The sequence below is a fragment of the Coloeus monedula genome (assembly GCF_965178545.1).
Source record: "Coloeus monedula genome assembly, chromosome: 7".
NCBI classification, from domain to species: domain Eukaryota; kingdom Metazoa; phylum Chordata; class Aves; order Passeriformes; family Corvidae; genus Coloeus; species Coloeus monedula.
The window spans coordinates 24,864,141-24,890,446 of record NC_138787.1 but is presented as its reverse complement, the minus strand read 5'-3'; the positions used below and the strand labels follow the sequence as shown (position 1 = coordinate 24,890,446).

The window sequence follows — 26,306 nt, the reverse complement described above, 5'->3', positions numbered from 1 at the left end:
CATCAGGCTGAATGTACGTCCTGGTGCTTCCCCACCTCCGTCCATTTTCCTGCTTCCCCTCACTTTAAGACTCCCCAGAGCTCCCCCCTGCATCCCTTCAGGCCCACTCTGTGTCATCAGAGCTGGCTCATGCTCCCACACCCATACACACAGACTGGATGCTGGCCCTGGTGGTCCCAGAGGCCATCAGCCCCTCCAAGGCTGCAGCATGGCCAAGATTGTGTTTGTCCAGAGCAGGCTGTTCTCTCCCTGTGCTGCCTTCTGGTCACATCTGTGGACCCATGTCCAGTCTGTAAGAACAAGTAGGAGCAGCATGGTATGCACAGAGATCTCCACCCCTGCATTTTCCTGCCATGGATTTCTAATGGGTCATCCTTGGACATTGCAGAACCTCAGAGAGACAGAATGACTGTCCAGGACACAGGCCTTGGAAGTTGCTTCACAAGGCAGAAGGGGCTAGAGGACGGCATATGCCAGGAGGAAAGGGGGTGAGTGAGAGCCAGCAAGTCATGGGCTGCGTGCTGAGGTGCTGGAAAGGAGTTCTGATGGAGATGACAACGGGAGAGCCAGCCCCATCCTCCCAGGGGTGTGGAGCCTGTGGCGTGGGCTGCTGGCAGGACTTGCTCCTGCACAAGGCAAGGAGAACAGAGCAGGCAAAGTGCAGGCAGCCTGAGGGCTGGGCAGGAGGATGTGCAGCGTAAGAGATGGAGGGATGGCAAGAGGGATGGAGAGACAGAGAGAGAGAAGGATGGAGGGAAGGGAGGATGGAGAGGAAGAGGTATGGATGCTTCTGCAGTCCCCTGCACAAAGCACATTGTGGGGCATCATGTAACCTGCTGAAAGAAGGGACCTGCCTGGGTGCTTCGGCCTGGGCAGGGGAGCTCCAAGGGGTGTTCCCACAGTGCCCTGCGCCAGGGATTTCCCCATCACCTTTTGTGTGCTGGCTCTGGGGAGCAACCACCTTCATTGCAGCTCTGAGAGCATCCCAGATCCCTTCCTGGTCTCTGCAGAGTGTGGGGCTGCTGAGCAGTGCTAGAGATGGGACGGAAGCTTGGAGGTGACAGGTCCCATGACCCACTGATGCTCTGTCCCCAGCTGGGGGCCTGCAGTAATGACAAGAACAGATACAGTGCTCTCAGAAGCCTCAGCTTTTTGTCCTGAGCTTTGATGGTCCCATCAGGACCAAAGCATCCTCCACCAGCCTCGTGTGCCTGCCTACACCCATCCCTGCTCGGAGAGGCCAGGTCCTGTTCTGTAGGCCCCCAGTTCCCCGGGCCACAACAGGTGCTCAATCTTGTGTTTAAGGGCTTTGCCAGTGTGATGCAGAAGAACGGCTGGAGCGAAAGGCTCACCTGGCTCCTCTTCAGCCCCAGGACATTGCTGGGACATGAGGGAACAGGTCCCCCTCCTGCCTGCCCCTGCTGTGAGCACTGAGACTGCGGGACACAGCAGCCAGTCTCTTCCCCAAGTCAACAGGAGCATGCGAGTGAGACACCCGCTCTTGGAAGTGATTATGTCATTAAGGGCTGGAGGAGGATGAAAGTGTTTCTCCTCTGATTTTCATTGGCATTTATTTGTGCACAGGATCCTAACGAACACACAAACATCTGTGCTCCTGAAGGCTGGAAGTAAGGGTCCCTTCCCACAGGGAAGGAGCTTCTGGTGGGAAGGTGTCCTGCTTTAACCAGGGGATCTCTGGTGGGTCCAGGCTGAGGGCAGCACATGCCTGGGTGTAATCCCTGGGGTGGCCTGAGAAAAAAAGGGGTGCTGAGGACTGGATGAGGACAGCTGAGCCAGGAAGCTGGCTTAAAGAGGGGGATGTTCCTCTGTCCTATCCCTGCCTGGTAACTGGGGGTTCAGACAGTCTATTCCAGGATGTAAAGAGGAAACTCAGCACAGGAGCCAGGTCTTGTGTGGGAGGAAGTGGAGAGGGTGAGAGCAACGGCTTCTATGTTAGGAAGCATTGTGTGTCATGTCCACAGGTCTGCTGGTGTGCTCTGCCCAGCCCTGACACCACATCTCTCATCACCAGCCTGCACCTCTGCCTCCTTTGGTGGCAGGTGACTAAAGGATGTCCTGACACCACTCCCAAGCTCCCATGGGACACTGCACATCACTTGCTGGGGGCTGGGGGATCCAGGAGGGCAGCAGCTATGGAGGAAGTGATGAGTGCCGGGTGATGCTGTGCCAGGAACCTCTCTGTACTCTCAGGCCTTTGCCTGAGGGATAGAAGGTTCGGCACCCTTGCCTCTTGCTAAACTGTGTGGGCAAGGAAGTTGGAGGGTAGATGCTGGCTCTGTACCAGTGTCCACACCTGCCCACAGGCTAAGCCCACTCAGGAGTAGAGCTGGGGACAGGAGAGCAACCAGCAACCTCAGGACCACAAAAAGAACCTCAGTGCTGATGCCACACTGCTGCACCCAGGGGGAACCAGTACAGTCTTAGGGCCCACCCCCAGATTGCAACTCATTTCCCAAAGGAAGCACATTTTCCTCTCTGGTGCCAACAGGAGCCAACACACTAGCAGAGAAGGTAGCCCCTGTTAGTGCTGCTGTGCTGGTGGGGAGATGCACAGTGCCCAGCTGGCAGGAGAGTGTTTTGCCAGCTTCCAGGCAGCTGTTTATGGCACAAACACCAGCTTGGGGTGGGCTGTGGTGGCTGGGGGTAGTGGGGGCCTGCACGGGTACTGCCTGCCATTCCCCATCTTCCAGAGCCCAAGTGGAGGCCCCTAGCCCCAGAGCAGGCACCCAAACTGAGGGGACACCAAGTATCCCCATGACTGGGAAGAGGCTGCATTGGGGCAGATCATATTCACAGAGAACCCAGTGAGACTGGGCTTTTCCAGGGCCACCCTCCTGTCCCCAAGGAAGAAGCAGGAGGACACAGGGATAACCTGCAAGGCCAGTGCACAGCTCCCAGATGAAAGATACCCTGCCCATCGGGACTCCATGAAGGTAAGGAGAGCCCAAGAACTGAACTGATGGTGCCAAGGAGGTGGGCGAAAACTGGGTGCCCAGCCTGGGAGAGCTCATGGGCAGCTGAGGTTGGGAGCACTTGGTGACCCTGTTAAGGGAAGGCAGAGCCACATCCACTCCATAGGCACTGGCTCTGCAGCACTGCTCTCCTGGCATTGGGTTGGGGGAACCCAAAACAGGGCTGACACATGGGATGTACATGGCCATTAGCCATGTCCACACACAGAGTCACACCCCCAGCATGTGCCACTCATGCTTATACCCCTGTGCACAGTCACAGGCACCCACACGCCTCACAAAATCAGGAATGCCTTCCTGCACAACTACAGCTCATGCCGGCACCCACAGTCCCCATGTGCATTCCCTGATACCTCTATGAATCCCCAGCATCCCTGCACCCCACGCCACAGGGACACTCATCCCCACTCCTCACATATCCCATACTATGCACAGCCCTCTCCTCGTGTTCACTCACTCCATGCCCCATGTGCTTCCCGTCTGCCGGTACTCCCCACACACCCCACACCACACACTCTCTCCATCCCCATTAACACCCACGCCCCCATACCCTGCCTGTTCACCCTTTGCCTCAATCATATTTAATCCACGCTGTCTGCACTTGACCACATTGCACACACTCACACCCCATGCACATTCTCCTCACACTCAGTGCACACAGGCACTGAAGTTGAGAACAGTCATACTCTCAACACTCCACACGTGCTCACGCTCACCACTCACACCTTCTCTGTACTCCATGCGCACTCACCCTGCTATGCACGCTCACCCCATGCCATGCACCCTCCTGCCATATCTAGTGCCTGCTCACATCCCCCATGCCCTACACACTTACTCCACACCATGCACACACCACACCCCACGCACCCTCGCCCCTGCCATGCACGCTCACCTGTGCACTGCTTTCTCACCGTGCTCGGGTACGAGGGTCCCCCATACTCATGCATGCTGTGCACACTCACCCATGTCCCACACGCACTCACCCATGCCACGCACGATCACCCCACACCCTGTGCCCTCACGCGCACTTGGTGCACTCTCACGCTGAGCACATTCAGTCCACACCTGGTGTATGCTTATCCCACGCCATGCACATTCACCCATACTCTCTGCACACTCTGCTTCCTTGTGCACACCACTGAACCCCACGCCCACAGCACCTTTCTCCCATGCCCTCAGCACACTACCCCAAGCAGCATGCAGTCCCCCAAGTTCCCACGAATATGGTCCCACAGCATGCACACTCACCTCCCACTCCACGCACAGTCCCCCACACCGTGCACACATGCCCACGGGCCACGTACACTCAGCTCTCCCCGCGCTCTAGACCCACGCCGTACTTGCTCACCCCACACCATGAACACTTACCCTACACCCTGCGTACACTCCTCCGCGCTGAGCATTCCCACCACACACACTTCTCAGCGCTGTGCACGCTTATCCCACACACCGTGCCCATTCACCCACGCTGTGCCCACCCCACGCCGCTTTCCCCCCCAGCCCCGCGCCCACTCCTCCGCCGCCCGTGCCCGCTCGCCCCCCCGCCGCCCGCTCCCTCCCCGGCAGGCTGCGTGCGACACGCCGGCTCCCCGCCCCGCTGCCACCCTCTGCCCCGTCCTTCCCCCGCGGGCTCCTGTCTGGACGTGTCGGGACTCGGGCTCCGGGCGCTGAGTAATGCTCGGCGCAGCGCGATCCCAGGCAGAGCCGCTGCCGCCGCCGCTCCGCGCCCAGCGCTCCCGGGGCGCTCCGGCCGCGACCCTGCTCGCTCCGCCGGAGGCCCGGCGACACCAGCGGCGGGGGGCGGCGGGGGGGCCGCGGCTCCCCATGTGCCTGCGGGCCCCGCGGGAGCCGCGGAGCCGCTCGCCCGGCGAGCCCTGCCCACGCTCGCCGCGGCCCCGGAGCCCCGGGGCGCCCTGGGGAGCGGCGAGGGAGCGCACCCCGCGGACCGAGGGCCCCCCCGGCCCCCCGGCGCGTCCCGCCATGGGGGGCTGAGCCGGGGGGCTGTGCGCGGCGGGGCGGCGGCGGACAGGGCGGGGGGCGCGCAGCCCTCGCCGGGCTCGGAGGGCGCCGGGGCGGCGGGAGGCGGGGGGGGCATCCCGGGAGGATGGCAGAGCCGCCCCGGCGAGCCGAGCCCCGGCGCGCAGGGAGCCAGTGAGAGGGAGGAGAGGGGAAAACACAAACAAGCAAACAACCCACAACAAACAAAGCGGGCAGAGAGCAGCGCCGAGCCCCGCCGCCCCTGCCCCAAAGGCGCCCGCCCGCCCGCAGCCCGCACAGCCGCTGCCCCAGCGAAGATGCGCCCGGCCTTGGCCCACGGACTCTGCTCGCTGCTGCTCAGCCTCTGGGTACCCAGGTAGGAGCTGCACCCCTCCATCCCCAGCCCCGCCGCTGAGAGCCCCGGCCCCACGGGGAGGGAGCGGGGAAGCCGCCGCGCCCAGCCCCGCACCGGGGGCGGTCTGCCCAGGGGGCTCCGGGGGGGGGGTCCCGCCGCCCCAGCCCAGCCCCGAACGGCTGCGGCCCCCCGTTCAAGGGGCCGTCAGGGCTGCTGCCCCTGCCGCCTTCCCTCGTCCCGACGGAACGCCGGTGGGATGCGCGGCTTCCCCCGCTCCAGGAGGCTGTCCCCCTTCGCCCCCGGCCGGAGACGCTCCAGCGCCCGCCCTGACTGCCTCAGTTTCCCCGCTCTCCCGCAGAGGACGAGGGAGTGCCGGCTGGGATGCCACTGTCGTGGGGGTCGGTGCCTACTGGATCCCCCTGCATCCCTTCCGTGGCTCCGCCAGTCCTAAAGGCTAGGGGGGTAAGAGTGGGCCACCTGCTTTCCAGAAAACGAACCCCCAAATTCACCATCCCTGTCCGTCTTCGCCTTCCCTCTGCCCGCTCCCAAACTTGTGCGCTGCAGGCAGCCAGGGGTTAATCCTGGTACTGGTATGAGTGGGGAGGGTCCCCCGCCCTTCCCCCTCCCTCCAGCCCCTTTAAATATAATTTGTTAACGTTGGGACTTGTATTAATTAAAGCAGCAGCCGCTGCAGCCTGTGACCTGGGGGCCTGTCACCGTGAAATCAAGTTTAAATCCAGATTTAAAGGGGGAAGAGAGCTGGGGGGAGCGCTGCATCCTCCTAAGAAGTGTGACAGTGACAGCTTCTTGCCGGTCCCTGGCCCTCCTGAGCCCTGGGTGGAGCAAGAGGCAGAAGGACCTTCCCTCCACTCTCCGGAGCCCCTGCCTCCGTTTCCCTGCAGTGCAATCGGGAGAAAGACCGTAACGTCGCCCCCATCCCGGGATGCCCTGGGAAAAGATGGCAGGCGCTGTGTCAGGCTCAGGACACGTAGGGAACAAAGTCATTGCAGTGCTCAGGGCAGGAGCTCCTGGGCTTGGGGATGGTGGTAGCTGCGTCCTGCTCTGCATCTTGTGTCAGCGAGGGCTTGCTTGACAGTGGGAATGAGTGCAGGAAGCCGGGAAGAAGATTTCTCCTCCTGTGTAGGGGTTTTGGAGGGATGCACTCCCTTTCTTTTCCTTCTCCGCTCCACCTCGACTCTTCCTATTGGAGTCACTGTGGATTTGCACTGGGGCATATTCGTATATGAACCTGTGAAAGTGGTGGGATGGGTATAAATACTCCTGCGAAGCTGGAGAAAGCAGCAGCCTGATCCTGACAGTTCTCCCTCTCCCCTGAGTAAGCTGTAATTCAGCAGGGACACTGGGGCTGAACCCTCCCTCCAGAGCTGGGTAAGCACTTAGCTGGGGAACTCATCCCCTGACAGCTGCTTCACTCCATGTACCTGCACCAGGCTTGCAGGATTTGAGGAACAGTGGGGGAGTAACCCTTTTCCCCAAGCCCTGGCAGCTGCAGTCCTTCCTCCAGCATCCTCCTCCAAGTCTTGTTTCTGTAATCAAAGTTCAAAGGGCTTCAAGCTCCTTGCTTCTCTGGGGACTCAGATCTTGGCTGTCCCAGGGAACAGGGAGAGACCTTCTTGGGGAGAGCCCCGGCAGAGACCAAGGTCTCCTGAACAAGCAGTGGGATGGTGCTGAGCTCCTAGTGGACCATGCTGCAAGATGCTGGATGCTGCTGGGCATCCTGCTGCCTTCTGCTTGCTTTGTGGGTCTTCCACCTGGACACCCAAGTTTATCCCAGAGTCCTTCAAGCCATTCCCTGGAGATGGGCACACACTTCCTCCTGTCTCCTTCTCCGTATTTGTCTGTCATGCGTACCTCTGTATTAGCTTCCGGCGTCTCTCTCTGGACACGCTTTGTCTCCCCACATCCCATGCCCCATCTCTACACACTCCATCTACTTCCCCATTTCCCCAGGCAGCATCTCTATTTGTACACCCTGGACCCCTGCCATGGACCATGTGCCTCCCCTTGCACCCATCCATCTCCTGCTCTCTGTGCTTCTGGGGCCACAGGCATCTGGTTCAGTGGGGCTAGGATGTGACAGTGGACTTGGGATTGTTGCTGGGAGCTTGAGGGTCATTGGCACATGCTTGGCTCCATATTTCACAGCTGAGCTGAAAGGAAAAGGCTGATTGCTCTCTTTACCTTCTTTGTGAGGGCCAGCAGTGTTGGGGGGGATACAGGAGATGCAGGGAGGGCATCAGCCAGCAACAGGGATGGAGCCAGACCTGGAATGGGCTGCCTGCTCCAGGGTGTCTAAATCCTCCCAAGGGGAAAGCCACGCTTTCTGTGGAAGGCGAGTTGAGGCAATGTGTGCTGAGAGTCTGCACTGCACAGCCAGTGTGGGAGATCCCTGGGGGAGCACACAGAGGGAGTGCAGTCCTGGGAGATGCTGGGCTCCAGAGGCAGGATGGCCAAATTTGAGTGCTGCTGTGCAAAGGCAGCCAGGGTGTCTGCGCTGTACTTATGTTGTTGGAGGGGACTGCAGCCCCAGTGCTGCTGGGTATCTCTGCCTGGCTAAGCTGTAATTGTGCCCAGGGTTTTTCCAGCCTTCCCTATATGCAGTGGGCACAGTGTGGATTGAGGAGCATCTCCCTTCCCTGTGTGTGTCCCCCACAAACTTTTCCCCTTCCCCAAAAGGAAAAACAAGTGGTTGACACATTGCTTGCTCTGAGCTCAAGGGTGTCCTTTTCCCTCCCAGCTCCTGCTCCAATGAGATCCTGGGCCTGAAGCTGCCATCAGAGCCAGTGTTGAATGCCAACACGGTGTGCCTGACCCTGCCGGGGCTGACGCGGCGGCAGCTGGAGGTGTGTGTGCGCCACCCCGACGTCACTGCCTCGGCCATCCAGGGTATCCAGATTGCCATCCATGAATGCCAGCACCAGTTCCGGGACCAGCGCTGGAATTGCTCCAGCCTTGAGACCAAGAACAAGATTCCATATGAGAGCATCATCTTCAGTAGAGGTAAGGGTTGGAGGTTCCCCTCCTCTCCCACTATCCAGCACCTGCTCTCTGGAGCCCTCATGGGTTCCCCCTGGGCCCCTGCACAGCTCTTCCTTGGCCCAGGGGATGAGGCCAGCTCTTCAGCATCACCATGGATGAAAGGAGAGAAATGTCATGGTGCGCCAGACAAAGGATTATGCACTATGGCAAAGCTCCTCCATGCACCTTTGTACCTGTGCTGGCCCTTGTCCTGAGGTGCCCCTCCCTGACCAACCCCAGCTGCTCCTAAGGCTCCATCCAGGCCTCACAGCTTTCTGGCATCTTCTCCCTGTGTGGTCTAGGCTGGTGTTTGGAGCAGTGCCATGGGTGTGCAGCAACAGCTGTGGGTCTGAAGGTGGATGCCATGCTCTGGGATTTGGTTTGGTGGATGCAGTTGAGCATTGTGGCTCAGTCATGCTCTGGGGATGGGGTTTTAGTGTGCTGTGATGAGCTGAAATGCACCCAACTAGTGGGACATAGTTCTGTGAGCCTGGTGTTCTGCCCTTGTGTTGGCTCTCCAGTGCAGAGAGCTAAGGGCGCTCTGTTTTGTGGGACCCTAAAGCATGATGGCACAGGGGACAGGGATACAGGCTGTCCTGTGACCCCACCTGCCCACACAGCCCCCAGCTGTGCTGCTGAGAGAACTCTCCTGGCTCTCCACATTTTGCCAAGGATCCTGATGTCAGGATCTCCTCATCTCCTTCGCAGTCCTGGCTGGCTCTGCCTGTACCAGAGCCTTCCAGGCTGATACTCTTTCCCTCAGGAGCACTCTGGGGGTGCAGATGGGCTGGCCTGCATGGTGCAGATTAGGGCTGTGACCTTCTGTAGGACTTGAAGGTATCTTTTCACCTGAGTACCCTTTCGTGAAGCCTGTGCCTCCGCATGTATCTAAGTGCCCATTGCCCCAGACCACGGGCAGGAAGGACAATATGGTACTAGTGGCAGATGGTCAGGGTGCTGAGGGCAGGCGAGGTGCTCAGCACACATACCACTCCTCCAGCTCCCAAGAAAGGTGAAAACTACTGAAGAAACTGCTCACATACCCACATTGTGAGCCTCTCAGCCTGATGCCCAGCGGAGAGTTGCGACCATCCACTCTTCTTCAAACATCCTTCCACATCCTAGATCTTCTTTCCCTGGGACTATGAGGAGATTCTTAAAGAGGAGAGGTTGGCAGCTTGAGGCTTACATGTCATTGAGGGGATGCAGTGGCAGGAGCCCACAGGCAGTTGTAGCAGGTTGGGAGAAGGCTGGAGAGGGGAGCACAGAAGCGTTTTGGTGTCTGAAGATCCCTCATGTCCAGGGCAGCCTAGACAGCGTCACTGGATGGAGTGCTGCCTTGGAGTATGTGTGGCATCAGGGCTGTGGTCCTGCCGTGGAGCAGCCCTGGTCACTTTCAGGACCTTAGTGCCTGGAGAAGGGCAGTGCCTCTTCCCTCTGTGAGCAGTGCCCAGGTTAGGGCCTGGCAGGAAGGGTGGGGACTGTCAGCTCTGATAAGCATCGAGGTATTTCCAGGTCCTCTGAGGAATGCAGTTCACTTCTAGTCTCCTCGGGCGGCAGGAGACACTGACTTGCTGGCTCAAGTTGCTCACGCACCCAGACAAGCTTCCTTGCTCCGGGTCCCACCAGGCTGGGTGAGAAGCAGCAGCAGCAGCAGAGAGCACTGACCTGCATCCCTCCCTCAGCCCTCCTCGTCTGCTGGTGGCCCCAGTGACGTGCACCTCACTTGTGTCTCAGGTGCTCCTGCAGCCCTTCCTGCTGTCAGGGCTGTGACCGATGGATGTGGGGACTCCCACAGACCCTGGACTCTTGTCCCAGTCCTGGGCTCTTGGATATGGCCCAGCCCAGGCTCTCGGCATTGGTGGGATCCCATTCTCTGGAATGGAGACCCAACACCCAGCCACAGGGCAGGATGGAGGTAGGGCTGGAGCATCAGAGCAGGCAGGCATCTCATGACACTCCTGTTTTGGCAGCAGAGGGTGCAGGATGAGCCTCAGGCACCCAGGCTACCTAATATAGTTTCTTGGAGCCATTCTGGCATGGAACAAGCCTTGAGGCTGGAGCCCTGGCCCACTTTGAACCCACCCATGTCCCTCAATAACAGTGCTGGAGCTCTGAGCTTTGCCTTCCATCTGTTACAGGCACAGCCATCCGGGCAGGGATGCTGGATGCATCTCAGGAGCCCAGTGCTGGAGGAGAGGCGAGTGGCGGAAGTGAGGGGTGCAGGCTCCATGCAGCAGACTTTAATGCATCTGACCTCTGGGGACCAGGTCTCTGCTCTGCTCCCTGCCCCATCTTTGCCGTGCCTGGGAATGCAACGTGCTTGTAGGATCATTGTTTGTAACCTGAAGTGACAGACCCCTTTAATCTTTCATTCCTTTTCCCACTTCTTCTGCCATCAGTTCAGCCGTGCGTGAATCTCACTTTAAATTATTTGTAGCTGGCTTCTCCCTCCCGCTCTCCCTGCTTGGCTCCGCTCCCCAACTCTGTCCTCTCCTCCTGCATCTCTCACATCTTCTGCAGTGTGGGCATGAGCCAGGCAGGGTGCAACACTGTTCCAAGCTGTCACATGGTGCCCGTCCCATACTCTGCCCATTATCTAGGCACTCGGTGGAGCCAGGGGCCTCATCCCCTGGGGACAGAGAAGAGGACAATGGTAAATGAGTGCCTGTCTCCTCATCCTGCTGAGCTGATCCCAGAAGTTTGAGTGCAAGCCCTGGGGAGACAGGAAGGAGAGGCTTCAAACTGGACAGGGCTGGGAGTCTGGGGTGGCTTCAGAGCAGCGTAGCTGGAGACAGAGATGATGACAGCATCCTGGGCAGAGCATAGACCTGGGAGGTGCTGCCATCCCTGGGGCACAGGGAACAGTGGCTGTGAGGCACAACAACAGGTTAGTGGAGGGCAAAGCGGGTGCCTAGGAGTTTACCATCCCTGCTCTCACAGAGTCACTGGGTTCTTTTGAGACATCCCCATGGTCTGTGGGTTTTTCAGATCTGGTCTTTTGATGCTGCATCCTTGGGGTATGAGATGTCCTTTGTACCCTTTTCTGAGTCTCCAGTGCCATCTGCACCCCCCCATCCTCCTCGGCCCGTGTGCCCTCCATGTGCATCCAGGCTCAACAGTTCTATTGTAAATCCTCCTCCAGTCCTTCCTGGCTTCCCAGCTGGCTGCCTATGTACTCACCACCTTCCTGCCCGTTCTCTGGCACTGTCACTTCTGCCAGCACCCTCCAGCGCTGTCCCTGGTCCCATCCTTCTCTGCTGTACCTCCCTCTCCTTCCATGTGCTCGCCTGCCTGACAGAGACATCCTTTCTTGGCCTCAGGAGATGTAGGAGGATGGAGCAGAGAGGTGGAGGCAGGTGGCTGCATCTACACCAGCAGTGGAAATAGGTCCCCTGCTCCTGCTCCACGGGTGAGCAGCACAATTGTGTCCACCTCACTGGAGAGGATGGCCTGTTGTCCTGGTGTATTGTCCCACCACAGCATCTGTGGACTGCCAGGCACTGTGTGGCTTGGTTGGGCTGACTCATGCCTAGTTGCCTGACAAAAACCAAACTGCAGATGATAGTGGGTCACTGGGTCTCGGTCCTTGTCCAGTATGTGTGCACCCATGGGTGGGTACAGTGCCATCAGGGCTGGGACTGTCTGGCTGCTGGGCAGGGGCTGTCTGAGGTGTGCTATGGGACTGACTATTCACTTTTGCTCATCCCAACCCCAACCCTGTCTACATGGAGCTCTGAAAAAATTGGGACCCCCATGGAGGGGCTGGATGTCCTTGAAGGCCTTCAAAGGCTCATGGTTGGAGGGAACGTGACTCTGGAGCGCAGTGTCTCTTGGTTCCTGCAGCCTTTGGAGAGATGGGTGATGCTTCCATGCCCTGTGCCCACCTTAGAAGGGCTCACTGGTGCCAAGGGGTCTGCATTGCCATGGTGAAATCTTGATTTCTTACAGCAGAGAGCGGGGAACTCCCTGCACGGATGGAAACACCAGGTGCTGGGGCCCAGCCAGCTGTGAAATGGAGCTTGGGGAGGCTTTGCTGTGTGCTGAGGGAGGCAGGTGCTGTTACAGCTATCCGGGGAGATGCTGCCAAGCTCAGGACCCCGGCACCCAGCTCTGCAGAACCCCAGCCAAGCTCCGGTGCCCGCAGACCGCAGCGCCTGTCCTGGCGCACCTGCAGCTGGGCTGCTGGCAGGGTTTTGTGTACCCCCAGGCAAACCAAGGGCTTTGCCCACCTGGCCCTGAAGCACATGTGGGTGCTTTGGATGCTTGGCTTCATCCTTGTGGGTTCCCCCGTTCCCTGGACCTTCTCCCCACTGATGGGTGCAAGCGAGACCCTGGGGCCAGGCAGGATTCCCGGCGGTGGGGGGCTGAGCCCAGCTCCCTGCAGCCTGCATAGCAGCAAGGGCTGCTCTCTCAGAGTGCCGTGGGCCGACAAGGAACGAAGGCTGCGGGCTGTCCCTGGCACGCTCAGGAAGGTGCAGGGAGGCAAGTTGGGATCTGCAGGGAGGCATTTAGTGCCTGGTGCTGGGCCAGACCCTGGCAGGTTCACCTGCAGTTTAATTAGGGAGAGGGGAGGGGAAGGAGCGGGGCTGGGGGAGAGGCAGCGTGTCGGGACTGGCCGTGTCGGCAGGCCTTGCAGGAGGTGGCGGGAGAAATTCTCCTCTGCCTTATATCAGGGCGGGGGCAATGTGCCCACAGCTCCTGGCAGATAGACCTCACTCCTGGGGGGTATTGCCATGAAGGGGGCAGCTGAGCATCCCTGGGGTATCCCAGGGTGAGCCTACGTGCGGCTGTCCTGCCAGCTCCCTCAATGCCACCCAGGCACTGCAGTGATGGGGGTTGGGAGAGAGTTGTTGCCTGGATGTGATGGTGAGCTGTGGCAGGAAGGCCATGGCTCCAGCTCTCTCTGGTCTACAGACTGTAGAGCCTAGAGATGTGCCTGAGCCAGCCCTGTAGCCTCCATCCCACCTCTGCTTGAGAGATGGAAGAACTGCAGTGTCCATGGCAGAGCCAGTGCTGCTGAGACTTGGGGTCTTGCTAAATGACCAGCCATCTCCTTGGCACATCTTGACAGGGAAAACTTTCCCCTGCTAAGAAAGCTGCTTTGGGATTTGACCTGGGGATGAGATTTCAGACCTGTCCTCCTTGCCTAGCATGGTCCTTGAGTACACAGCAGGCTGGATGCCGGTGGTGGTGTCAGGGTTGTGTCCTCCATTCCCTCTTCCCTGCAGGATGCAATACATCTTGTACCACCCACCACTACACCTCTTCTGTCGTCTCTGGAGGGATATGGTGACTCAGAAATCACTGCTGAGGTCTTAGGTGGCTGGGGTAGCTGGAGAGCCTCCCTCCAAAGGGCTCAGGGCTGGCCACCACATGCCACTCTTGGCTATGGTTCCTGGAAGCTCCCACCCTTGCCGAGCCCACGAGGCTGGTGGTTGTTGCCTGCAGCCATGTTGCTCTTTGCTTTGCTTCAATCCTCTGTCTCTGGCGTGACTGGGGTAGAGCAAGGAATGTAAACTGAACCTCCAAGCAGAACCATACTGGCATGGCTGCTGTGATCCCCGTGCTGCCCTGACCCTCTCTTCTCCTTTGCTCACAGCTCTCCGTGAGAGCAGGTGAGGGAAGAAGGGGAGAAGGAAGGGAAGAAGGGGAGAAGGAAGGGAAGAATGGTAGGGCCAGGCAGAGTGATACTGAGCAGGGAAAGGAGCATGATGAGATGGGAAGACAACTTCCTGAATGCTGTGATGTCATGCCCTAGGGACCAGTCTGTCCCCTGCCACAGCCTGGGGAATGGCAGCTCCAGGGACAAGGACCCATGCCTCATCCATCAGCTCACATGTGCTTGGAGAGTACTAGAGGAAGAAGGAGGACTGGGGCTTGACCCCAGGGGTTTCCCAGCACTGAAGGGCACCAAACAAACCTGACCTCTTTACCTGTTAGGACACAGGCTTGCTTGACGGACTGGGTGGGGTAGAGCTTGTGTCTGGGCTCCAGAAGGGATTTTAAGGAGATGCCACACCGGAAATTATTTTTTATGCTGGAAAAATGTGCGAGAAAGAGGCAGGGCTGAGAGGAGGGTGTTGTGCTGGGGGAAGGGTTTGCTGCCCCTGTCCCCAGGCACCAGCTGTGTGAGGAGCTGGGGGTGCCTGGCGGGGTGGTCCTGACAAACTGGGCTGTGCCCAGGTTTGGCATGTGAAGGGCTGGAGCTGACCGAGATGGTGGGATCAGAGAACTGACATAGGGAGGATTTGGGAATCCAGGAGAGCTTTCTGTGCTGGTTCTCCATCCTCCATTGCTCACCTGGGGACTGACGTTCCCCAGATGTGGGCCTTCCTGCTCCAGCAGCGCTGTGGGTGTGTTGCAGGCACTGCCTGCCAGCACTCTCCCCGGGGAGGCTGCACGGCACAGTGTACGCACCAGCAGCCCCATTACCTGCCCGCTGAAAAATGTTGTTCAACTTGTGCATGGAAAGAGGCAGGCTGAGAGCAAGCTTGTCCCACACCAAGGGGAAGCTGGGAGAGGCTCCTGCTGGCTTTTAAGCAGCGCCTCGTTAATTTTTTAAATGCACCAGTGTCAAATTAACACACAAAAGAGCAGCATGACTTTAAATGCAGGTTTCTGGGCTGCATTTCATTTTCCTTTAATAAGATCATAGCGTTTGCTCAGCGGGCGGCAGCGAACCACGGAGGAGACATGCGTGGTGGGGAGCACTGCCAAGGATGGGCAACAGCAGTGTTTGCACTCTCACCTCTCCTGACTCTGTGGTGCAGGCAGGGAGCTGGCAGAGCTTTGGGGGGTTCACCTAAGGCCTCCGTTTGATGGCATGGATCTGGTAAAGAAAGCACCCCAAAACCTGTACTCTGTTCAGCTGTGTTGAAGCCAGGGCAAATGAAACTGCTCATGTCCAACAGAGGGAGAGAGGCTGGGAACTCCAGCTATTTATTTATTCACATGTGACGCCACGGCACAAAATCTGGCTCTCCCTCCATCCTCGCCTCATGCTGGGGCCAGTCACTGTGCACCAAAGCAAAGGGCACTGCAGGCTCCCCGCCTGGCCTGGGAACCACAAACAAAAATATTACTTCGCATTTCAAATAAAATAGAAATTCCCAGGGAGGAGAGGGTCCTCACCTGGCTGCAGTGAAGCCAAGAGATTCTCAGGCATCCCCTGCTCACAGCCACATGGAGCCCCATGGAATCCCTTCTGTGAGACCTGTCCCCATCTGCCCTGTCCCCAGCTAATGACACTTGTGGATGTCCTCACTCTCTAGCGTTTAATGACAACCAGCTGCCGGCTCTGGCTGTGCACAGTGTGGTCACGGCATGCTCTAACTGACTAGGGATGCTCATTTTTTTCCAGCCTGGTATCACAGTTAGAGCTTCTTGTGGGAGCTGGCGGGGTTTAGGGTAGGAAGGGATATGGGCAGATGGATGGGGCTGGACAGGGAGTGCAGCCTGCTCTTTTTACTGCCTAATCTGCACCCTGTGAGTAAGGAGAAGTGGCCCATTCTTCAGCAGAAATATTTCTCGGCCAGCGTTATATTTAGTATAATAGGGAACTCTGAGTGGAGAGGGGAGGAGGGATTGCCTTTCCCATCAGAGCCATGATGCTGATGCCTGAACAGTGCTGTGGTGGCATCTCCTGGAGTGATGTGAGAGCAGGGTGATGGTGGAAGCTGGGGTCCCAGCTGGGGCAGCACTGTCCCTCCGGGCAGCAGTGTGTCCTGGAGGGGATGGGGCTGGAGAGGGAGCATGGTCTGTGTGGGAGCCGGTGCATCTGGAAAAAGCAAGACACAAGCTGAACCTCCAAATCCCTACACCCCAGTGTAGGGATCCAGCCAGGATCATCCAGCCCTCCACAGGGGTCACGCCACCCAGCCTGAGCCCCACTCTCTGCTTCCTTGCAGGCTTTCGGGAGAGCGCCTTTGCCTATGCCATCGCGGCCGCTGGTGTGGTGCACGCCGTGTCCAATGCCTGTGCCCTGGGGAAGCTGCAGGCCTGTGGCTGTGACCAGAAGCGCCGTGGCGATGAGGAGGCTTTCCGGCGCAAGCTGCACCGTCTCCAGCTGGAAGCCATGAACCGTGGCAAAGGCATGGTGCACGGGGTGCACATGGAGCACATGCCAGCGGAGACCCCTGGCCTCCAGGACTCCTGGGAATGGGGTGGGTGCAGCCCTGATGTGGACTATGGAGAGAAGTTTTCCAAAGATTTCCTCGATTCCCGGGAAACCTACAGGGATATCCACTCCCGTATGCGGCTGCACAACAACCGCGTGGGCCGGCAGGTGAGTGAGGCACTGGGGACAGTGCGGGGAGGTGATGGTGGGAACAGGGTCCCCAGGACATGTGTGGGAAGGCTGCGAGTGCCTCATGCTGGCTGCTGTGGGACCATCTGTGAGTCTGGGATTGCCCCCAAGGCACTGCCTCTCCCCAGTCTTGCCCAGAACAAAGGCAGTGATGCCCTTAGCAGGACAGGTGCAAGGATGTGCTGGTCAAACACCTGCTGGGGACAATACCTCTGCACATTGCTGCTGTGCCCTTGCCGAGGGACACTGTCCCAGGCCACTGTCACTGCCTGTGCTGCAGTGGTGCTACTGGGGTGGCACAGCAATGATTCTGGCTCCTGCCTCTCAGGAGCTGGGTGAACTGGTGTTGGGCAGCTGCAGTGGGAAGAAGATGAAGACAGGGAGGAGAAAGTCACTGGCATCATGGGGACACAGCACAGATTCTACAGCACCCAGCCATGTCTCTCTCTCCAGAAAGGGGGTCTGTGCCCTAAGGAGGCAGATGTGAATGAGATTGAGTTAGGCAGGTGGCTCCTATACCAGCTGGGAAGCACAGCATGCCCTTGGGAGCAGAGGTGACAGCCCACAGCCTTGTCCCCCTGCTCTAGCAGTGTGATGGAGCCTGTCCAGGCAAGCACGACGGTCTCCCTTCCATTCTTATGATGTCAGGTCTCGTTAAAGGTACTAATTAGTAGCTCACTCCATCTGGAAGCTGATGTTTAAAAGCAGCCTGACATTGGAGACAAGAAGCATGAAGGCAGAAGGGGCTGGGAGGATGGCTGCATTTCCCTGCCTGCTGTTGCTCCCAGCAGGTGCCTGAGAGATCCCATCCAATAGGACACATGTCTGCAAGACCCCAGCCACATGCTGCCAGGGCAGTGCCTAGGGATCTGTAGTGGCTGCAGGAATAAATAATTAAAGGTCAGAATTCCACAGCGAATATTTCCTTGGGATGGCTCAGACATTTGGATGTGCCTCTTGCTTTGAGCATGTTTGAAGTCAGCAGGTGAGGAGAGGATGCTGCAGAGCAGGACTTTAATGTGTGGCTTTCCCTGATGCTGGAGCTGAGTTTAACCACCCTGGAGAAGCCACCCCAGTCTGGCCAAGCTGTAAATGCCTGGGGAATACCAAAGCTTTTGATTTGTTTGGCTTTGTTTGCTTGCGTGTGGTGAAAGCTCACTCAGTGTTAGGCAGCTAAATCCTCTGCAGGCTGCTCTGGCCCAATCTGGGCAAGACCCCCATTCCTGTTCTGACTGCAGGGCTCATCCTGATTCCCCTACATCTCTACATGCCCTGGATCTCTGGGACTCTTGGCAGTGCTCAGAAACCTGTGGTCTGTGTTCCCTGCTTCCCAAGGGAAGCCGCACAGGCTGCAGAAGGAAGGGAAGGTGAGAGAGGAATATTTGCTCTGGCGGGATGTCACGAAACATTTCCTGTGGGATCCAGTAACAGCAAAAATGCCTGGGGTCTGCTTGTCCCCAAGGGCAGGCAGGCACGGGACTTGCAATGTCAGGTCTTGGTGGCTTCAGAGACAAGATCTGGACCGATGAAAGAAGCCTGAGAGCTAGAAGCAGATGCAGAGGAGGACTAAAGGAATAAAGGAGGGAATGGTACCAGTGCAGGTGAGGAAGCAATGCCTGGATAGGCTGCCCAACTCAGGGGCCTTGTTGAGATGAGGGTGTGAACCCATGTGTGATGGCTGTGGGTGCCAGGCATTGGAACAAGGAGATGATGCTGTGCCTGACCTACGTCTGTTGGTGCCATGCTTATTGCCAGGGCTGGTCCTGGCTGCCCCACTGGGGGCGAGTTCTCCAACTCCCCACCGGCTCTTTTAGCAATGCTGTGAGTCCCACACCCACCCAAGCCCCACTTACTCCTAGAAGCAATTTTCCTGCTGTAATAAGGAGCAACCTCCTGGGATTTCCCAGGAAAGGACTGGCTGTACTGATTGCAGCAGCTCTGTGGTCCTCCTCTCCAAGCTTGAGGCTTGAACCTCTTTAGCACAGCAGTGATGTGGACATGCCCACCTTGTGCCATGCCCTGCCATGCACCATCCCTCTCCATGCACCATCCCTCTCCATGCACCATCCCTTTCCATGCACCAGGTAGCTGCAGCACCCAGAGCTCTCCAGCACCTTACTGATTCTGAGCATCCTCTCTGTGTATCCTGAGGGTACTGTGTGTGTGGGTAAGCCTGTCTCCCAGCTCAGACCCTACAATGCTGGAGGGAGGTGACAATTCCAGGAATGGTGGCATCCAGGAGCCAGCAGATGTGGGTTTCTGTAGTGTAGTGGTTATCACGTTCGCCTGACACGCGGAAGGTCCCTGGTTCGAAACCAGGCAGAAACACACTGATTTTTCCTTTTTACATCCAGCTCTGAAGCTGGGCAGGGGATTGCAGCTGCAAGGGATATGCAGCATCCTCTGATGGTGGCAGTGGTGACCTTGGTCCTGAGTTGGAGTAGGAAGTCAGCTATGGGATAATCATTGGTTGGTCCAGCTCAAGACTGAGGTGGGTGTTCTGCATCCCTGGGAGGCAGCAAGCTCCCCAGCAAAGAGCAGCAAGAGTGTGAAGGAGACTTTGCAGGTCCTCCTAACTCACCAGATCAGAGAGTGAGAGGGGATGAAAGGAAGCCAGGAACTACCCATTACCCTCACAACAAAGACCTACGATAAAGCTCTTATGAGCGTGCCTGGGAGGAGCTGGGAATGTTCGAAAGAAAGCACCAGCGAGTCCGGGCATGTGTTGAACTTGGGTGTCTATGAGACAGGGAAAGGACGGGTAAGGGTGCGTGGAGAAAATCCAATGACAAAAGTATGGGGCCAAGGCTCAGATGGGCCCTTCTTGGATCTCCCAGCTCTGTCAGGGTCCTGTCCCCTCTGTGCTGCCTGTGCAGGAGGGAAAGAACAAGCCATTGCTGGTCAGGGATGGATGGGTGTTGTGGTGCTGGGGCTAGGGATGCTCAGCAGGGATGGCTTGGGTGATGGAGATGACCACACTTGACACCTTCTTCAGCCCCTGCTGTGACCAGCTGTAGCCCCAAATGAACCCCTGTCCAGCTGTCACACCACTGCCCCCTGAAGCCCAGTGGCCACCCTGCCAGCCACAGCCCTGTATGCAGATTTTTCCTGGTCTAGCCAAGCCAGCAGGAAGGGAATGTGGGAAAGGATGGGGTCCCGGTGCCAGTGTGTTCCCAAGGATAGTGACAAGAACAGTGGCAAGCAGCTGGTGTTCCTGGCTGGCACACCCAGGCCATGGTAGAGAGGCCAGGTAGCTCATTAACTGTGAGGTGGAGGCTCTTCCCAGCAGGAGCAGGACTCTCAGCAGGATGAAAGCCAAACTCCAGCCCAGCCCAGACCTCTCCACCATGTGCCCCAAGCTCCAGGCATGTTTCCCTGACCTGCCTTCATTACCATAACTGCTTAGCAACGGGGAGATTTACTCAAAAACAGGAAAACAAGGAATAAAAACTACTCACCCTTACCTAAACAAGGCATTCCTGTCACATGTGTCCCTCCCAGGGAGGGGACAGGAATAGGCAACATGTGGCAGGCATGAAGCCAGGTGGCTGGGCAGGTCTGGCATTGTGGCACAGCAGCTTCCACAGGGCCATGTGTCCCCTGGAATCTCCCCACAAGCCCTGGAGCATGGCCCTGGGTACAGTCTGCAAGCCCCAGCTGAGCTCCTGGTAGGGTTTGGGTGTCTGCATGGGCAGGGGACTTGCTGAAGCCTGTGTGAGCACGTGGATATGGGGGCACACAACCCAGCAGGGAACCCCTGTTGGGACAGAGCAGAGGACATTATAAACTGTCTCTTTCCAGGCTGTGTGGGCATATGTGGCCATGTTGTGTACCCCTGGAGATTGATGGCCATGAGCTGTTTCTCTTGGCTTGGCCACAGCAGCATCCCTGTGGCCAGGGTTGCTGAAGGAGAGCAGGCAAGAGCTAAAAGAGCTGCTCCCAGGACTCCCAGAACTGGGGCTTTATGGGATGAAGGCCCTGGGGAGGGGAAAGGAAGGGGAAAGCATCCCTCCCAGCTACTCCCATCCCTTGCGGTGCTACTGGTTGGTGAGGTGCATGGGGGACCCTTGCACTGGGGGGAGGGGTGGGGGGGGGGGGGTCTGCAGAGGTGCAGCCAGGCTGTCTTTTAACTGGGGTCCAGGATCAGGTTGATGCTGCTGGAGCCAAGCAGCAGTGGGAGGTGACATTCAGGCTCCTTCTCCTCCCTGTGCTCAGGTAGCTCACCCTCTCCTTTAGGTGCCAATCCCTTGCTGAAACATAAAAGCCAGTTGGTATTGCCAGGATGGGAAGGGACAGGGTGTGGGACATGAGTTGCACTGGGCACAGCAACAGGGTGCAGCCTTGCTGGCTTTGCACTTCCAGAGCTTTGATGGCTACTCATGCCAGCCCTTGATGTTCTCATAGTGCCAACCCACACAGAGGTCCACTGTGGCTTCTCCAGTCCCCAAAATGGGTCTCCTTCATGCTAACTCGTCTGTCCTTCCTTCCTTCCCCGCCCAGGTGGTGATGGACAACATGAGGAGAAAGTGCAAATGCCACGGTACCTCAGGGAGCTGCCAGCTGAAGACATGCTGGCAGGTGACGCCTGAGTTTCGCCTGGTGGGGTCCCTGCTCAAGGACCGCTTCTACGGGGCCACCCTCATCCGGCCCCACAACCGCAACGCCGGGCAGCTGGAGCCGGGCCACGCTCGGCATCGCCGCCGGGCTGGCATCAGCGAGCTGGTTTACTTCGAGAAGTCACCCGACTTCTGCGAGCGGGAGCCGGCCCTGGACTCCTTGGGCACTCAAGGGCGCCTGTGCAACAAGACCAGTCCGGGCATGGACAACTGTGAGAGCCTGTGCTGCGGCCGCGGGCACAACATCCTGCGGCAGACACGCAGCGAGCGCTGCAACTGCAAGTTCCACTGGTGCTGCTTCGTGGCCTGCGAGGAGTGTCGCATCACCGAGTGGGTCAGCGTCTGCAAGTAGCCAGGCGGGGACGGGTGCCCACCCCAGGGTGCCAGGGACAAGCACGCCTGCCTGCGGCAGGGGAGGGAGACGGGGATTGGCGCTGGGGGGGAGGTGGAGCCCCCATACCCGCTTCCCTCCGCTCCGAGGGAGCAGGAGAGGAGATGCACAGCACCCTCCAAAATCAGCACTTTGTCGTCACCTGGGAAGGGCAGGGCTGCCCGCTGCCCCCCAGCCCCACATGAGAGCACCAAGGCTCCCGGCCCCGGGGAGCGCACGGCCATGCTGTACAGACCGCCGACACCAGCACCACTCGGGGGGGCGGAGGGTGGGCGTGGGGGTGGGGAGTGCCCGCTGGCACCCAGCGGCGTGGAGCAGGGTGGGGTAGGGGACAGCAGGGCATGGGGAGCCCAGGGTGGGAGGGAAGTGGGGGGGACACACACTAGCACTGTGCACAAGTTCCTCCAACCACATGCGAGGTTGTGCTCGGAGCACGATGGGGTTGGAGCATCCCGTGGGATGGAGAAGGGACACAACTCCCCGGGCTGGGGCTCACCTCTCACCTCTGGGCTGGCTTGGGCCGTAGTATCGTGGCCGGAGGGGCGGGTGCCCGGGGCCGTGCTGTGTGTGTCTGTGTTATTATATGGTAAGTTATTTTCTGATTGTGAATAAAAGTGGATTGGAGACAGCACAGGGTATTTCAGGATGCAGCACTCTGCTCTTCCTGCTGCCAAGGGCTCTCCATTCCTGTAGGGTGACAGAAGGATGGAGGGGGACCCTCGGTGTTGCTGACCTACTTGTGGGAGCCTTTCTCCCTGGTGCTCTGCTGCCATCCCATAATAACCATCCTATGAGCTCTTTGCAGACTGGCAAGAGGTGGGGACCCCTCGCAGGCACCCCAGACACTTGCAAGGTGGCTGTTGGGTAGCTCCTGCCCAGCTGGATGCATGCTGGACCCCATCCATCCCATGGGAATCCTGGCTGTTGCCCCCATGCCCGTGACCATGCTGGGGCTGGGAGCTGCCCCACTGTCTCCCACACTCCTGGGTGGGATGGTGGGGCTGGAGAGTAGGGAGAGGGGAAGGCAGCATGGGGTGGGCCAGGCAATGGAGGTCCACAACTGGCAGTTTGCTGTGGCGGTGGGGAGAGCACCCATCTGGCTGCAGCAGCCTGCAGGGGCCAGGCAGTGAATCATGCTGCTGCTATCTCCTGGCTGATAACTTCCCTGCTCCTCCCACGGCTGTGCACTCCTTGGGGCTACACAAAAAAAAAAAAAGAAGTGAATTAAAAAAAAACTAAATCAAGGAGGAAAATACCAGGCTGGAAGGAAGCAAGCGCCCCAGGTCCAGCAGGGAGTGGCCCGTGTCCTCATTTCATAACGCTTGCACACACAGCTGGAGCTGGATCAGCTGGGATGGATGCTCTGCCCTTCACCACCCCTGGATAGGAGGGCTAGCTTTTTCCTTCCTGGAGGGACCATGTGGATGGTGTCCTTGCTTCTGGAACCAGCTGAGGAGAAGAGGAGAATGCTGTAGGTACTGGAAGGAAGTACAGGATCTTCAATAGCCTTGCAGCAGCTGTGTGGCTCCGTCTGCTGGTGCAGAAGGGACAGCAAGTCACACAGTCTCCACAATGGCTCCTGGCAGCAGAGACATTGGGCTGGTGTCCTTGCAGGGAACAGGATCTCATCTTGGGGTTTGGGGCACCCAGGCTTGCCCTATGAGGCATGAAAGCAGTGCTGTTCCCATGGGGCAAGTTTACTCTGACAGGGCATGCTCCAGCAGTTCATTTTCCCTCCTGACATCCTACTTTTCCATCTCCAATATCCATCTCCAGCATCAGGGCCCTTTTTTCAAATCCGAAAGAGCTTTGCCTTTTGGCCATTGTCCCAAGCACTGATTGAACCCCATGAGGTTCCTCTCCCTCCCAGGCTGGCCAAAACCCTGTGTCCCTAAGGTTGTGCTACTCAGAACAGTGGAACTCAGCACATCTGTCAAGCTCCAGCACTGTGTAGGTGACGTTGGTTTCCCACCTCCCAGGAGCTGCTTTGCAGGCACCTGTGATCTCAGGGCTGCCTGAGGTGATGACTGTCTTACCATGGAAGCTCTCCCTGCACTGCACTGACCCCTTCACCCCCTGCTTGCTAATCCCAGGCCACCTGCTCTGCAACAGTGGGATCCTAGGATACGATTGCCCTATAAGGGGATCAGAGTGGGGACAAGGTGTATTTGATGATGCAGAGAGGTGATGCAGGGCAGGACCATTCCCCCCAAGAACATTTCACATCCCCCAGTGAGGCACCAGGCTCTGGGCACCCTGGATCTGCAAAGACTGCAGCTTGCTCTTGCCTCACCACTCTATTTTGGGAACATAGCACTGTGAAAGAGCATACCAGTAACGCCAGCACACCTAGGCTGAGACTCCTAGCACAGTGTCCACTGCTCTTTGGTTCTGTAGAGACCCTGTGTGAGCTAATGACCCTGGGACACTCAGAGGAAAACATAAGATCGCTTGATCTTGGTCAGTCTGCAGGTGGCATGGTTGGGGTACAAGCTGGGTGTGCTGGAGGGGTGCTTTGGGCTTCAGGCAGCACGCTCCAGGTGCAGGCAGCCCCAGGGCACAGGCTTCCTGCTTGCAGAATCTCATTTCCTCCTGGGGCCACCTGGCTACCAGTGCAATACCAGTCTTCAAGATCTGCTCTGTGGCTTCTCTGGCTGAACGTCTGGGAGCCACAGGCAAGGTGCCAGTATGCCTGTGGTTACGAAAAACAGTGTCCCCATGCTTCCCTAACTGGGAACCAGCCACTGGGCAGCTGTCCTAACAACCACATTGCTGGGCAGAGCGTGTGCAGGGCACCTCCTTTCCCCACGGCCGCTGCTGAGCCTCCAGAGCCAGCTGCCAGTGAGGGCTTGGCTCCCCGCGGTCTGGGCATTCCAAACTTCTCTTCTATGAACCACCCTCCCTGATCCACCAATGGGTTATGTCCCAGTCCCATCACAGAGTCATGTTTCCTCACACGGAGGGACTATTTGAGCCTCCTGAGCTGTTCCAGCCTTGCACATTCTGGTGCATGGCCCCCTACTGCCCTGTGAGGGACATCCCCACCCTGCAGAGCACTGCACATGGTTCTGGGCTGATGTGGGAAAGTTCAAGGTGCTTCACCCAAGAGAGAGGAATGATCATCAGTGTAGAACAGCCCAGGTAGATGATGAAGGTGGTTTCCAGCAGAGAGGACCAGATTTTTCCAAAGCTTTCCCATCATCTTCCTACAGAGGCAAACCACTAAGGGAGTTCCAAAACTGAAAAAGGAAATGGCCGTTCCTTTCACTTGCATGTCATAAAAGGGCACTGAAGGCTCTAAAGAAGGCAGCAAGTCCATGCTGGCAATACCAGGTAAAACATACTTCAGTTTCATTAAGTATTTTGGCCCAAGCTCTAGAAATTCCTCCATCCTTGAGGGTCCCTGCTGCAGAGGGAATCACCAGCCCAGTGGCTCTGCTAGAGCCGTGTGAAGTCCAATGGTTTTCTCAAACTTCGAACTTCCTGGTCGTAGGGGCAGGAGAGCTTCTCAGATCCCTCTAGTAAACCGAAAGTAAATATCACTTCTTGCCCCTGTGGTTGTGGAGAGTGATGGGAAAACCTGACCTGAGTGTGACTGCTGAGAGGGCAATAGAGAGACCTGAGCTGGCCTGATCGGTTTGTACTTCTGCCAGGTCTGAAGCCAGATCTGTGGCTGTCCAGATGTGGATACCCCAGGCTGGTGCTCTCTCAGACCCTGGCCTTGTGCCCGTCACCAGACACAGCATGGAAGAGCCAAAGGGACAGTGGATTCCCTCCAGCACAGCAGGTTGCTGGGTCCTTTCTCCTCTCACCCAAAGCCCCAGCTCATCTCTTGCTTCTGGAAAGCTCCAGCAAGGGTGGGGAAGGTCTCTGGGGGTGGCAGAGGAGGAGTGGAGGGGCTGGGACTTTCCCCAGGAGATCACAGGAGGAACTTTGGCTGGAGGGTGGGGGGAACCGATGAGGAGTTGCTACATCATGCCCCAATGAGCCGTGAGTAACTCCTCTGGTATTTCTTCCCCTCACAGAACAGTCATCAGAGCCAGATCCTGCCTGGGGGAATCACTACACGGGAACGCCCAGCCCCATCCAAATTCCATTCCTGCTCCCATCAGAGCTCACAATATGAAGGAGAGCCATGAGTGGACAGTTCTGTCTCAGTGGTACCCCCTGTCCCGTGCCGCACACCGCGGTGGCATGAGCATGGGCATGGGCAGGGCTGGCAGTGCTGGCTGGCAGAGCCTGGTAGGCTGCTGACCCACAAAAGCAGCCAGATGCACCTGGGCTACTGGAAGTCACGAGAGAGCAAAGCCTCATTGTCTGCTTATCCAAGCAGAGCAGAGGGCAGGCCCTCTCCTGCTTTGGTCTGGGCCACTGGCTTCCATGCTTCCTCTGCTTGAGAAGCAAGTAGCCATGGCTTGAGACTCATCCTGAGAGCCTGGTTGGCACCATGCTGCAAGCTGAGATGCAGAGAGGTGCTCCAAGGCTTTCCTGACGTTCAGCCCCAACATGTCATGCTTGGCACCAGCACCCGTGCAAGCCCCCGAAAAGGAAAAAAAAGTTTGGCCCTGACTGACCTGCTTGGCAAGGAGAAGTACCTACAGCGAGGCAGCACCTGGCTTGGGATAGG

General features: G+C 58.0%; 1 protein-coding gene across 1 annotated transcript; it reads left to right on the top strand.

The window, feature by feature from the left end:
* Positions 1 to 5,287: 5,287 nt before the first annotated feature.
* On the top strand, positions 5,288 to 21,640 carry WNT10A (Wnt family member 10A; the record flags this gene model as incomplete). Its single annotated transcript, XM_082284594.1, has 4 exons — positions 5,288 to 5,346; positions 8,084 to 8,346; positions 16,275 to 16,651; positions 21,173 to 21,640. 4 exons carry the CDS (start codon positions 5,288 to 5,290, stop codon positions 21,638 to 21,640), a joined length of 1,167 nt encoding a protein of 388 aa, XP_082140720.1.
* Between the last annotated feature and the right edge of the window lie 4,666 nt (positions 21,641 to 26,306).